Genomic DNA, 12,647 nt, shown 5'->3' with positions numbered 1-12,647 from the left:
TGCCATTTAATGGCATGTATTTAATGACATTCACTTATTGTTCACCATGGTGAAGTGAAGTCTAAGCTTCCTGATCTACAGGATCTCTATCATAAAGACAATGTGTCTCCTACGCAATGGGAAAAGAAAGTGAAACGATGAAGAATTGAGAAGAACAGACTCTCTAAGTGAAATCACATTAAAACTGACAGCCCTAGCAAGTATTGTACAGGTCAAAGCAAGAAGCTGCAGTTGGAGAGGAGGGAATTATTTCGTGCTTAAAAGAACATCCATGCAGAAACTATAGGGAATTCTAATTCTAGGCTTTACTGAACACAGTGCTAAGGGGACTAAAGAAATACTGCACCTTGTTATGCCTTCAGAAAATGTAGAGGGGCGCATTTTAATACTTTAATCAAAAATATTTTTTTTCCTTACATAATGTACTAATTTTCTCATTGCATCTTTATAATTCACTGTCTCTTGGTGTTTTCTGGCCCTTTAATCTCAGCCATACCTTTTCTAAGGCAAATTTTGTTCAGTCTTGCATTTCAGGGGAAACGACCTAGATTACAAAGAGCCTCTGGTCTCTACAGTGGCTACAGTAAGTAAGTGTAAAGCTCAGGCAAAAACAGCCTCCACTATTATCTGGAGCACAGGGAAACAAGCACAGGGGGACTGTCGCTCCACAGAGGACTCTGTCATGCTCAAAGTAAAGATATAATACACAAACCAATTTTTTTTTACATAAGCCACATCTGAACATAACTATGGGATACACTAGCAGATCTCAACAGGAATAAAAAAACATAGCAGCATGCTGGTGTGTAATGTTTAATTTGAGCTCTCCCTATGTAGTTATTTCTTTTTAAGGGTGTTACATTCACACTGAGGGTCCAAGTGAGGATGAGAGGCACAGACTGAGGGAAAGTGTGCTGACAAAACAGCACCATCTCTGTTTTTAGCTAAGGGAATGTCATGAAGTGTAAGTGCTAGATTAGAAAAAAAACTAAAATACTGTTTGAAAGAGGATTGCTTTTTAGGTTTCAGCAATGAGTAGCCATGTCTGTCTTTGCTTGAAATGTAGTTCTGCGCTGTGCCTTGGTGTCCGCAGTGCCAGCAGAAGGCTGCCTGCAGGACTGACCTCCAGTTTGGTGGCTGTTAACCTCAGAGAGGAGCAAAAGTACGACTGTGTCACTAATAAAGATGAAACCAAACACGAAAAAATAGGGACTCAATCCCTCAACCATTTTTCAGCACAACCCCAATTATTTCTGCAAAATACTGTATATAATGTCTCTGTTATTTAAATTAATGATATCACAAAGCTCTTAAATGCTCTACATCCAATACATTTCATAAATGTATATACATGAGAGTTCATTACTGTACAGTGAATATAATTTCAGTTTAGAGTCCCATAATTTGGGTAGGCGTTCTATCAAGTCTGTCTTGAGTATCTAATTGATTCAGCTGCTTAATCCCCTTTGGACTATCACAGGGAAGAGTGCAGTGATTTAAGCTTTCCCTATGAGAGTGCATAGTAAAGAGGTCATATAAATAGAATCTGGAACACTGCTCAGTGTTGACTCAATGGATTTTGCTAAAATCTACAAGACAGAGCTTTTCCACAGAATGATATTTGAACAGCTGATCCAAATGTCCATCTTTATAGACACTGGGACTCTGCACAGAAAGAGGTCTTTGTAGCGAACACATTCTAAGACAATATTTGTTTTATTTCCATTTTGCCCATGAATAAAAGTTCATTTAAAGCAGTAAAATTTTCTGTTGTATTACGTAAAAATGAAAAAAATGAAGACTTTGGCTTACAGGCAAGGCAAAGGCCGGGGAGAGGGGCTTCTGATTATACAGATCCACCCTGAGCCTACATATGATGGAAATTTAAAACAATAAAATCACCAATAACTTGAAAACAGAATCACAGGTATTTTGATCCTCCAATCCATCCATTATCTGCCTCTTACAGTATGTATCCTGCGATAGGAGACAGCAGTGGAAATATACTGTAGGAAGTCATGAAGCCAGCCAGGGGATCCACTTGCTTGGATATTTAACTCCCTTCTTCTCAGAACGAGGCCTTCTTATATGGCCACCTGTATAATATCCCGTTATTTTCACTAAATAGAGTAATATTTTGCCACTGTTTTCTTTCACTTTTGGTTGGGTGTTGTGTGTGCTACTGTGTAACTCTGAGTTTCATGAAAAGTGCAGGGAAAAAAAATGTAATGGTTATTAAAATCATTTTTCATATAGTAAATGAAATCTTCAGTTTCAGCTTGCTGATAACTCTAATGTGTTTCTGTCGAGGTAAAACAAAAGTATTTTACATATACATAAATCTTGTGGAAAAACACAAAAAGATGGGAGAAGCATGGTTTTGTTTCTTATCTGTTAATATGGCCTTGTAATAATCTGAGAAGGGTCGATGTTTTATGAATTTAAAGCCCACATTCTGGCAAAAACGTCTCCATTACCATCTAATATTGTCAGTGTCGCAGACTTTTTTACATTTTAACATGAATGTCATGTAACAGAAACCCATTGTGCATCAGTGCAAAAAGAGATTGGGCTATCCATGAAATAATCACATTTTCAGTCTCTACTACGCAAACAGAAGGACCTAATTTAAAAGCTTCTACAATAACTCCCCGAAAACTGGATTTTTATCAAAAGGAAAAATTAAAAGCTCCCTAAAAGCTTATTAGATAATACTATAAACAACTTGAACAGAATGATTCCAGGAAAACCATAGATTGGTATGAATTTACACTAATTTGTTTGGACCGTACAGTTCCTTAATAAAGGCATATTCATCTTCCTTAATTTAATTATTAATCTCAGCTTTGCATTCTTGCTTTATAAATTAGAACATACATCTGATTCAAGCTGTATGTATTCTTTGAACTGACACAAACATCACCATTAATTTACCCACCTCTGGATCTCCTCTAAATTCTGTCAACAGCCAGGCTGACCTCAATGCTTCATTAACCATCTTGGACATTCGGATTGTCTGTCGCTCTTTCAGGCTTGGGCCTGTGTGTTCTGTTCTCAGAGAGGAAGCCACATCCCGCAGATTTCTCGCTGTCAGACGCAGAGCAGTCAGGAGGCCACTGTGTTTATTTGCTACTGTTTGTCTTCTCTGCAGCGTTTTGTCACAGAACCATATTTCATCTGAACCTTGATATTACACCGTTTTCCCCCCAGAGAATTCATGTGTCTCTGTCGTAGTGAGAAATATGTGTCACACAAATCCAAGGCTGTTCTGTTCCCATGATGATGATGATGATGATGATTATTATTATTATCATCCATCTCCATAGGGATGAATACATATTTATTTATAGGCCAAGAACATTGCTTTGATTGCCTTCAGAAATTAATCAGTTAGTGATAAACATTCTCACTGATAACGGTGACAAATATATTTAAATGTCTTCTTGTTTGCTTGCTGAAACAGGCCTAAACATTTGTGCTTCTGCCTGCGTCTATAAACAATGTACACAAAATTGAAAAGGAGATATGTAATCTTGCACAAAAAATGCAGTGCAATATATAGGATATAAAAGGGTATGATTTTAAACTAAACTGCATCAAGCATTAAAGTCAGAACTGGAGAGTTTCATTCCAGCTTTTCAGATTTGCTTCCAATTAAACAAACATACAAAAAATGACAAACAATATTTTTAAACGGTTTTATTTTAAAGCTAGGTGAAAATTGGCTGCAAGGTGGGAGAACCCATTTTTTTGAAGGTTATCTATTATAAATAGGTAATTCCCAGTATCAAATATATTCAATGCAAAAAGTATTTAGGTTCAGAATTTTGGAACTCAGGATGAAAATGAATTTCAGCATAATCATCCTTTTAGTGATGAGCTACTGAAAAAAGCAGTGATTGATTATTGATGAACATTCTAATTCACAATCACTGGTTTCTGAAGATAAAAAAGACAGCTTAGCTTATTAATGACATAACAGTTTAAAGTATTTAAGTCTAAATGAATATTTTAAGTTAACTGAAACATCAAAACCTATTTTTTTCTTGTTGTATTGCCGCTAGAAAATGCTGAGAAATCACAGCAGATCTCTCTTGCTGGATACCAGAACTTGTACTTACAGTATACTGGGGATGACACCCTTGAAATTCAGAGCCTGCTTCATTCACATACTTACTAATTATTCATAGATTTACTCCACGCTCTGTGGGAATTCATGCAGAAAACCAGAAAACATTTGAAAAATACACATATTACAGAACATCATTAATATAGTCTGCATAAAAAGAAATTTAGTTATTCAATGGTTTTGACAGATTTGTACAGTACTTGCTGTTAAATTTACTTCATCCTAGGTTAGAAGAACCTTGAAAAAAATATGTGTCCACACCCGCCAGAGAGTATTCTTGATGAAAGAGTTTTAATGTCCACTGATGTCCAATAATGAGCTTTAAATAATGAAATAGATTGTTTTTAAACTTAAACTTGCATGGCAGAGTATAATTCTTTAAATACAATGGACATGAGTATTCAGCCTTCAAAATATTAAAGAAGATGTGCAAATAAAGGAAAGATAACACAAATATAAAACCCTAAATTGTTTAGAGATATTTGTTCTTGGCTTTTATTAGAATGACTGTGCTTACCTGACTAGTCTTCTAAATCAGCCTTTAGTACATTTAGATCATGTGCCTAAATAAACCATATCTGAAGTGAAATTAATAGATTCTAAAAGTCACGTGAATCTCTAAATACCAGAAATCAAGTGAAAATCTAACATTACATAAAGCCTGTATGAGACCAAAATGAAATGGTGCTGATGTTTTTAAGTATTTATTGTCCAAGCAGTATTAAATGGTTCAATTATTTAACAATAAGGACCAAAGGAATTAATGTTTCAGACGCTGCTCATTAAGTTTTATGTTTTCTTGCAGCTGCTTTTCAGTTGGTGGTTAATGTTTTTATTTTTACTTTTACTGTGCCTCTTTCTTACCGACTCTGAAATGATCCATCTTGAAAGCCATCTACCAGTCAATAGACTTGACAGCAATTTCATAATGCTGCAAAAGGTCAACCTATTATCTACCAATTTAAGTAGCAATCCCTTTAAAAAAATACATTTAGAGGAGAAAAAATCCATTTCATATGCAGAGATTTTTACATTACTGACCAAATGGAGTGCTTTGAAATTCATGTTTGATAACTGAAACAGGACTATTTTAGCTCTTATCCTTATTCAGGCAATACAGTTTATCCAGGGTTTTTGTGCCTTGGTATAGTTGCTTTTAAGTCTGGGATCTGGTTCCAGATCCCATTCATTTTTCAACAAAGCAATGATTGGCCATAGAGGTCCCAAACTCCTGCTCCTGAAGTCCACTTACAGTACCTGTAGGCTTTGAGTGACTCTGTAAAGCCTTATCTGATTCCCACTCAGGGAAAAGTCTCAATGTTCAGTCAAACAAATGGGTTCACTGAGGAAACTAAGAGTCCTGTTGGCTTTCCATGGCCGAATACCTGAGGAATTCTTTCAGTAACAGTGGGAGCAAGGGTAGGCCTACATAAACACTTTAAAAAGTCTCTCATCTAATGTGAAAGGAACACCTGTGTAGTATTAAGCAAAACCTAACATGATTTCCTTAATTCCTTTTCAGTTTTATAAATGTGTTTTACTCATTCAAAATAGTATTTCTCCTTAATTAATGCTGATGGGTTCAAATCATGACCAACAAAGCAAACCTCTTGTATTGTGCTACCTTGCCAGCAGGATTAAAATTAGATATGCTTCTACCTGTATAGATGACAGGGCAAAGACACCCAGGACCCCCTTCTCTGTCTTCAGTCTCTGCTGGTTGAAGTGTCCTTACCTCAGACGAAAACATGGATTGTAATCATACATGCTGCTACTAAGCTCCAAAGATATCTAATGGAAATTCTATGCATTACACTATAAATATCATTTACCAAGACACCCTGTTTATAAAAGACTATTAACCCAACAGAGAAATCCCAGTAATTCATAGTTTTTATGAAAAGATCAGTCTAAATAAGAAGTGGGTCAGAGCTTAACCACTGTCCTGAATCCAGCTTTTGTGATTTATCTTGACGTCTCAGTACTTCACCTAACTCCTCCCATGACGTTGGTATTGTTAGGGGGCTTCTGAAAGAATCTGTTGGCTGAAAGAGAGAAAAAAATGTGGTTTAATTATGGCACATTGACATATTTAGGTTAGAAGCAAAGAAACATTGGTTATCTTCACCCAAGATTTAAGCAGGACTGTGACCACGAAACATTATTTCCTAATTTGTTTTTTTCTTACTGTTAAAGAAATATAGGAGACTCTAGAATGAACTGGTAGCACTGCAGAAGAGGTTTCTATAATTCCCTGGGTCTGAGACTGTTAAAGCCAAAATGACCAAGCAGGGAAATGAATACATTTGAATGCATTTTTTCCACAGTAATGATTTTCCACATGAGAATACCGTCTTTAATTAACATCTTGGACATCTATGTCATTCATTGTTCCAGTTTAATAAGCCTGAAATTCAAAAAAGGTTTAAACAAAAGGGGTTATAGAAATATCAATTTATTCAGCAGTCTTTTATCCAAAGCAACTTATTATTGTCTCCATTGAAGCAGCCTGGTGTTTTGCTAAAGCAACTTCAGATGGTAGCAGTAGTTCAAGTAGGGAGCTGCGTCAGCATGCATAGGCTGCAAAGGAGCAAGGAAAGGTTTATTCCATGCTGAAAAGAGAAGAAAGAAAAACACAATGTTTCGGCTGTGGAGCCTTGTTCGGCTGTAAGGGTGTTACACCTAAAGGAGGCTCCACAGCCAAAATGTTTTTTCTTTCTTCTCTTTTCAGCATGGAGTAAACCTACTGTATCACTTGTTCCTTTGCGGTAGGTAGTGAAATAAAGTACCCGGCTCAACGGTTCAGCAGCAGTGTCTCACTCAGGATTTAAATTCATGACCTTGGGACGCTGACCACTCCTCATTGTTGCTTGTGCCTGAATTTCATAAGGTCATTGTTGAGTCAGTCACAGCTGGGCAAGTAATGCAGGTACTGTATATGAATAACTGGATGCTTTTAAATACAATTAAAGATAAATATTACTGAGGGAAAAACAGTAACTTGGACCCAGTTCAAACTACATTTAACTTGTTATGCCATTAAATAAAGGCTTGTAAAAATAATACTTGTTAATGAAACATGACACTGTTACATGGCAAAAAAGCATTGAAATCCAAACACCTGAGGAGCTGAAGTCTGAAGCACACATGGGAAAGATTTGGCTGTGTTTTCGATTTGGATGTCCTATAAATGCACAGAGAAGGTATGATTCTACAATATTTGATTATACAAATGATTAAAAGAACCTTCAGTAATACTATACAATGTACAGTATGTTTTAAGACCTACATACAGTACAAGGTGTATATTTTCAAGTTGCCCTGGTCAAAGGATGACAGAATTGGTTTTACCCACGTTTTATACAGTACATTTAAGCACAGAATGGAAGTGAGAGATGCAAATCAACTTTAGTAACTGTGAGCACCTAAAAGGAGGCTTTCAGTGCGACAGCGGTCTGTGTTAGATGAGGTCGGTTACAGAGGTTTTGCAGCAGACAGACCATTCTTAGTAGGCTAAATACCCGAGGGAGGGTGGGAACAGTGAAAGCAGGAAGCCATTAGAAATCTGTTGGAAGCAGCAGCTGGAAAGACATCAGACTGGCTGTGAAAGCTGCATTACCGTCTGGGAGCGCAGCCAGACAAGAAGTACCTCCTAATGAACACTGGTACCAAGGATGTCTCAGAACCCCGACTCAATTGATCCTGCACACATTTTAACTTGCAACAGATTCAAAGTATTGTGACCATCTAAACTGACTACTGGTGAAGCAAATTGTCTCAATAAATGGCTCTTGTCTTGAAGAAAGTATATGAAAGCCAGAGGTGTGTCTGTACCAGTAAGGGCTTTGCTACTCCTAAAATGATTGGCAAATAATACAGGAGAACACAAACAATGCTATAGTTGCACATTTACAAACACACAAGCTTCAGAATATTATTTTCATCGACAAAGACAGCAGAAGTATTTCAAACCATATGACAAGATTCCATTGTAAACAAAGTTTTCTGTGCTGTGATGCTTTGTGAACTTGGTCTACGTCTTCTAGACATAAAAATGAACCAAGGAAGGTATATTTATCTCCTGTTCAATCCTCTGCAATCACAAATATGCTTTTTCTATTGCTTTCCAAAAACTACCAAAATTTCCATGAACTCTACCTTTTATAATCATGATTGATACTGTATGCTGGGGATGACTGACTGCAACTTAACATGTGTTAAATCAGATTTTTAGAGCTGTACTGGATCACTGTGAGGAAGATCACTGCCAGCCTCTATACTATCTCTTTATTATTTCTTATTTCTTTATTATAAAATGTGCTTTGACTCCTGCTACTAAAACCAGGGATATGACAATCACATCTTAAATAAGAACCCTCATGTTGGCATTTAAGCAAAAGTACACTTCTGTTTTTGCAACCATCAAATTTAAAGATAATTTAGGAAATAGGTAATGCATAAAGAAAATAACTTCCATACACAAAGGGATCATTAGTTTTGTATTCAGGTCTCTCACTCTAGGATGTGAAAGATCCAGTCAATCAGAGAGGTCTGTAAGGGCTTAAAAGCTTTTTCCCTGTAAGTAGCATGTTTTAACACAGCCTTATACTGTGCGTGGCAGAGCACTGTTCCCTTTCCCTGACAGCACAGTTCTGAAAGAGTGGTACAGCCATGCTCTGACTAGATAAGGACAGTGAGCTTCAGAGAGATGCCAGGTCAACATCATTTTCCAGGAACCACTGTAAGAAGTTAGCTCCTGTGTAATAGTTTACTTAGAAGGTAAGACTATCTCTGGGATTTCGGGGGTATGAAATGAGAGGTGGCTTGTTTCCCAGGTTTTGGATTCCTGTATGAAGTGAAGCCTTCGATGACTTCCTGTCTGTGGTCTGACTTCCCATTAGCCTTTAGCTTCTACCCTTGCTCTCTCCTTCTGGCTCCTGGGCACTTTCACGCTCTGTCTCCAAGCAGTACTTAGTGCCAAAGTTTAGCTCTTTTAGGGACAGGATGCATCATCTTATCAAACAACATAAAATAAAAACCCATTAGCAACTGGAAGGGTTAATGATACATTTATATTAAAGGGCAGCTTTTAAAAAATATTCAGGGACAGCAATTTAGCACAATTCCCCCTTTTTACTTAGCATCGTCATTCCCTGAGGAAGATGAAGGCTCATCGAAGTAAGGGAATATAAATAATGCATCTTGATTTGCCCATAATGGATTCATTCTGAGCTTTTACATTTAAAGGCAATTAGTTAAATTAATAAGAAATATATGTACAAATCAAATCTGTCATAAAAGTAACACACACTATTAAAATTAAAGAGAAAGCAATATTATCTTTGTCTTCTAGTGAACATTAATATACTGTATGAAGAATGCATTTTATGAATATACTATAAATATACATTTAAATTTCATGATGCTTGTGCAGTTATCTGTCTCTAGCCTTTCTTTTGCATCGTATTAATATTGTATTGCTGCTAGTTTCATAAAAAATGAATGCAAAACATTCAGGAATCCTCCAAATAGCTGAACCTAGAGAGCAAAATGATCAGATTTCCTGAATCTGTGCATATACCATTGGAAGGAAAGAAAATATTAGCTGAGCTATTTACAACAAGGTGCCAGTTTATTATCATCACCATTACTGTTATCATCAAATTGAGAAGAAGCAGAATTATTGGCAAAGAACACATATTTCCATCTCAAGGTTTTACATTTGGGCAATTAATTCTTTCATTAGTTAATGCAATAAAATGTGTTAGAGCCTTACAGATTTGATTATATGTTTTTTTTCTGTCATGGATTCACCCTAATCAAGGAAAACAAGAAATTCTGTTACTGTACTGTATATACTTTAGGTTCAGAAGTCTATCATGTAGTAGTTTGATGTGCACATTTTAATACAATATTGAATACTTTCCAGTGACTACAGCCCAGCTGCTCTTGAGTCTTCTCTGCTGTTGTTTCAGAGCTTGATTCTTTCTTCCACAAATACACTTTCTCATCTTTTTCAGATTTTAAAAGCTAAAAATACCAGAGTGCAGGGCAGTGATGGAAATTGGGAAAAACACTGCTACTAACAACGATTCGTGTTGTACTACATTAATTACAAAATTGAAAATGTGTGAAATAATTTCTCAAAGCTGTGAATTACTAAAGAGGCCAAGCCACTATCGTCTGTGCCTTTTTTGCCACTTGTATTGTTAATGTGTATGTTTTATATCTAAATTTTCATTCTGGTGTGTTGATACATTTGATATTTTAATCTACTGTATATTACAGCGTGCTGATCAGATGTAACTGTTTGCAGTACAATGTTAAACAAGTATGAAAGCAGCCATATGGAATTTCCTAACTATTTTAAAACTATGCAGTATGTGTTAGTGTGTATTAAAATGGCTGTGGATGTACACCATTCCACTGTTTTCTTATTTGGTTCATGGAGCTGTATGAGATTAGTATTGCTTTCTCTTTGGTGAAAAAAGATAGGTGGAGTAACACAGAAATGGAAAAAAAAATCTCCATGCAGAATAACCACTGTAAAACCACTGAATTGAGCAGCTGTGAGAATAAACGAGTGTATTAACCTCACCTATCACGCAGGGGAACAGACGCTGTGACATTCTCTGCCAGCTCAGAAGAGGAACCTGTGGAGAGAAGAAATGAGACAAATTTTCGACCCCAGTCCAGAGGAAGAACTTTCTGCATGGTAGCAGAAAGACAGCTCCAAAAATGCAGGCCTACACATGGTGTACAATTTGGACAAAGGAACAAGGAGCACACACAATACTACTAATCTGCTAGAATAGCTTGTGTACTATTATAAGGGTAAGAGAGAACACAATGGGGAAAACTGCTGAAATACTTCAATAAATCAACAAGACAGAATAGAATAGATCAAATGCAAATTCCAACAGGAATGTATTGTCATCATTAATCCTGTCCTATGATTCTTCATACTTAAAACCCGCAAAGTCCTGCACAAACAATTCACTGGAGTTAAACAAGCTATACAAATAGAAATATGGTTAATTGCATCTTTTTTAGCATGTTCAAACTTTTAAATTTCAAGCTCAAATCTTTGAATGATAAGCCCGTCAAAATTCACTTTGCATACTATGACATTGCATATTGCACACTTTGCTATGATCTATCATCAAAGGAGACTAGTTACTTGCACTTGACATCATTTGTGAAAGCAGACATAGCCAGCTGCTTTACAATGGCCAGATGACAGGCACAAGGCTGGGAGGATAATACACAGCTATTGGCATTTGAAGGCGATCTCTGACAACAGTTTCTCTCACCTCGTCTTTGATTCCATTGATTGGGAAAAGTTAATTAAAAAGCAGGCTTATACGGAGCAAAGCAAACCAAGGAGTCATTAATTAGAGTTTAAAAAAGCATTGTCTCTGGGACTCTCAGGAGATCACAGAATTCTCAAATCACAGGGAAAAACAACTGGACTCTGATTTGAGGTCTTTCAGAACTGAGAAGGACAAGCTGTCAGTGCAGTTGGATCATCGGAATCACAGCCAATCTCAAATTTAAGCAAAAGCAAAAAAAAGTGACAGTGACACTTATGGCACTACATTCTTAATAAGGAAATTTGTGTGGATTTAAAAATGAGCAGAATCCCACATTTCACTTGAACTCACCTGTTGTCAAATGAATCTTAATTTACTTTGATTCAGCCTTATCCTCTACTATCAAATCTTGGGTTAACACGATGACTTGTAAGACATAGGTCAACGTTTCACCTGAAACATTTGTTTCTCACTTTTGAGGCCAGTTTTATTTATTGTTTCCCTATTAAAACCTTTATAGAAATGTTATTACTTTTTCTGCATAAGAAATTAATATGAAGCAAGGGATTTGGACTTTACTGTATCATTTGCAATATATTGTATAAAAAAGTAAACTGTGTTTTGTAAAAAAAAGAACAGTACTACTATATAATACTGAATATGTTGCATGCAATTTTAAAAAAGGTACAATATATCAAAGTTTGTGAGTTTATTTGTAAACATGGTCTTCCTTCCAACCACAATGCTCAGTTTTTAGTCATTTTAATGTGAACTGTAATTTAAAATGTAAAAGAAATTGATTTAGTTTGAAATACCATTAAAATGTGTTGAATGGAACAACTATGAACAATTACACAGCAAACAATGAGAGAAAAGAATCAGGTGAATTTCAGATCTGTACAGGGCTTGTTTTGCAACCTAACAAAAACAGGAGCCGAAAGCTTGGAAAAAGGAGTTAGACCTGCAAAAATGTTCCGTTTTCGTCAAACTCTGATGCCAGGTGACCTTTAATTATAATGTCTATTATACACTGTGATTTCTATATTATAACCTAATATTTTATCTTTGATCATAATTTAAGCGGAGGATAGGTTATATTCAAAGAACTCATCATTTCATATAACGAGTGCGCTGCACTGGGTCAAATTGGTTTTGCTGCAAGAATTGTAACACGCTCGGTTCATTTAGTGGTATGCATTAGTATT

At 36.2% G+C, this 12,647-nt stretch overlaps 1 protein-coding gene and 1 long non-coding RNA gene across 2 annotated transcripts in view; both read right to left on the bottom strand.

Annotated features, from left to right (window-relative positions):
- Positions 1-996: 996 nt before the first annotated feature.
- Positions 997-3,255, bottom strand: LOC148653012 (uncharacterized). The gene is made up of 2 exons (XR_015941536.1): positions 2,939-3,255; positions 997-1,145 (listed from the first exon to the last, which is right to left on the bottom strand). It is a non-coding gene; the product is annotated as an uncharacterized LOC148653012 (long non-coding RNA).
- Positions 3,256-10,754: 7,499 nt separating this feature from the next.
- Positions 10,755-12,647, bottom strand: part of adck1 (aarF domain containing kinase 1) — a 170,825-nt gene continuing 168,932 nt past the window's right edge. The window contains exon 11 of the mRNA XM_088647426.1: positions 10,755-10,782. Within this exon, the coding sequence (XP_088503552.1) occupies positions 10,770-10,782 (13 nt within the window). The 3' untranslated portion in view covers positions 10,755-10,769. The remainder of the gene's footprint in view (positions 10,783-12,647) is intronic.

Source organism: Lepisosteus platostomus, chromosome 10 (genome assembly GCF_059453375.1).
Source record: "Lepisosteus platostomus isolate fLepPlt1 chromosome 10, fLepPlt1.hap1, whole genome shotgun sequence".
NCBI classification, from domain to species: Eukaryota; Metazoa; Chordata; class Actinopteri; order Semionotiformes; family Lepisosteidae; genus Lepisosteus; species Lepisosteus platostomus.
The sequence above is the reverse complement of the archived record's forward strand: the minus strand, read 5'-3'. Positions and strand labels throughout refer to the sequence as shown.